The sequence below is a fragment of the Bison bison genome, unplaced genomic scaffold (genome assembly GCF_000754665.1).
Source record: "Bison bison bison isolate TAMUID 2011002044 unplaced genomic scaffold, Bison_UMD1.0 scf7180017864281, whole genome shotgun sequence".
Classification (NCBI taxonomy): domain Eukaryota; kingdom Metazoa; phylum Chordata; class Mammalia; order Artiodactyla; family Bovidae; genus Bison; species Bison bison.
The window spans coordinates 808,177-808,669 of NW_011494853.1; the positions used below are offsets into that span (position 1 = coordinate 808,177).

The 493-nt window shown below is 41.4% G+C and overlaps 1 protein-coding gene across 1 annotated transcript in view; it reads right to left on the reverse strand.

The window, feature by feature from the left end:
- Window positions 1-6: 6 nt before the first annotated feature.
- LOC104995490 (serine/arginine-rich splicing factor 3-like) overlaps window positions 7-493 on the reverse strand; it is a 3,723-nt gene continuing 3,236 nt past the window's right edge. Inside the window, exons 2-3 of the mRNA XM_010849368.1 lie at window positions 299-461; window positions 7-121 (exon numbers count right to left, since the gene is read on the reverse strand). Of these exons, the coding sequence (XP_010847670.1) occupies window positions 94-121; window positions 299-461 (191 nt within the window). The 3' untranslated portion in view covers window positions 7-93. The remainder of the gene's footprint in view (window positions 122-298; window positions 462-493) is intronic.

A 493-nucleotide genomic window follows, 5' to 3' on the forward strand; every position in this document is an offset into this window, starting at 1 on the left:
TTATGAAGTCTCAAACAAAACTTGAATTTTCTGTACATACTCCTGTCAAATGAAGTTATTTCCTGTACATCACTCCTCTTGCAAACTGGTCTTCTATTTCCTTTCATTTGACCTAGATCGGCTGAAAAACAGAAACAAAAGTTACATCTGTTAACTCAGTTACAGGCAAAACTTCATCAAAAGATTTTTACAGTAAAGTTATAAAACATTTTGTCCTAGTAGCTTAAAAGACCTATTTCTGTTTTTAGTATATTATGTATGTAAGCTCTTAAATGGCTCAGGTCATTAAAGATCTTACCTACGAGACCTAGAGAAAGATCGGGACGGCTTGTGATTTCTCTCCCGGGACAGTGATCTCTCTCTTCTCCTATCTCTAGAAAGGGACCTGCTCAGGCTGCGGGAGAAGCTTCTCCGTCTTGGAGATCTGCGTCGAGGTGGAGGACTCCTCCTCCGATAATCATCTCGAGGGCGACGACCCCAAGAAGGAGGTGGG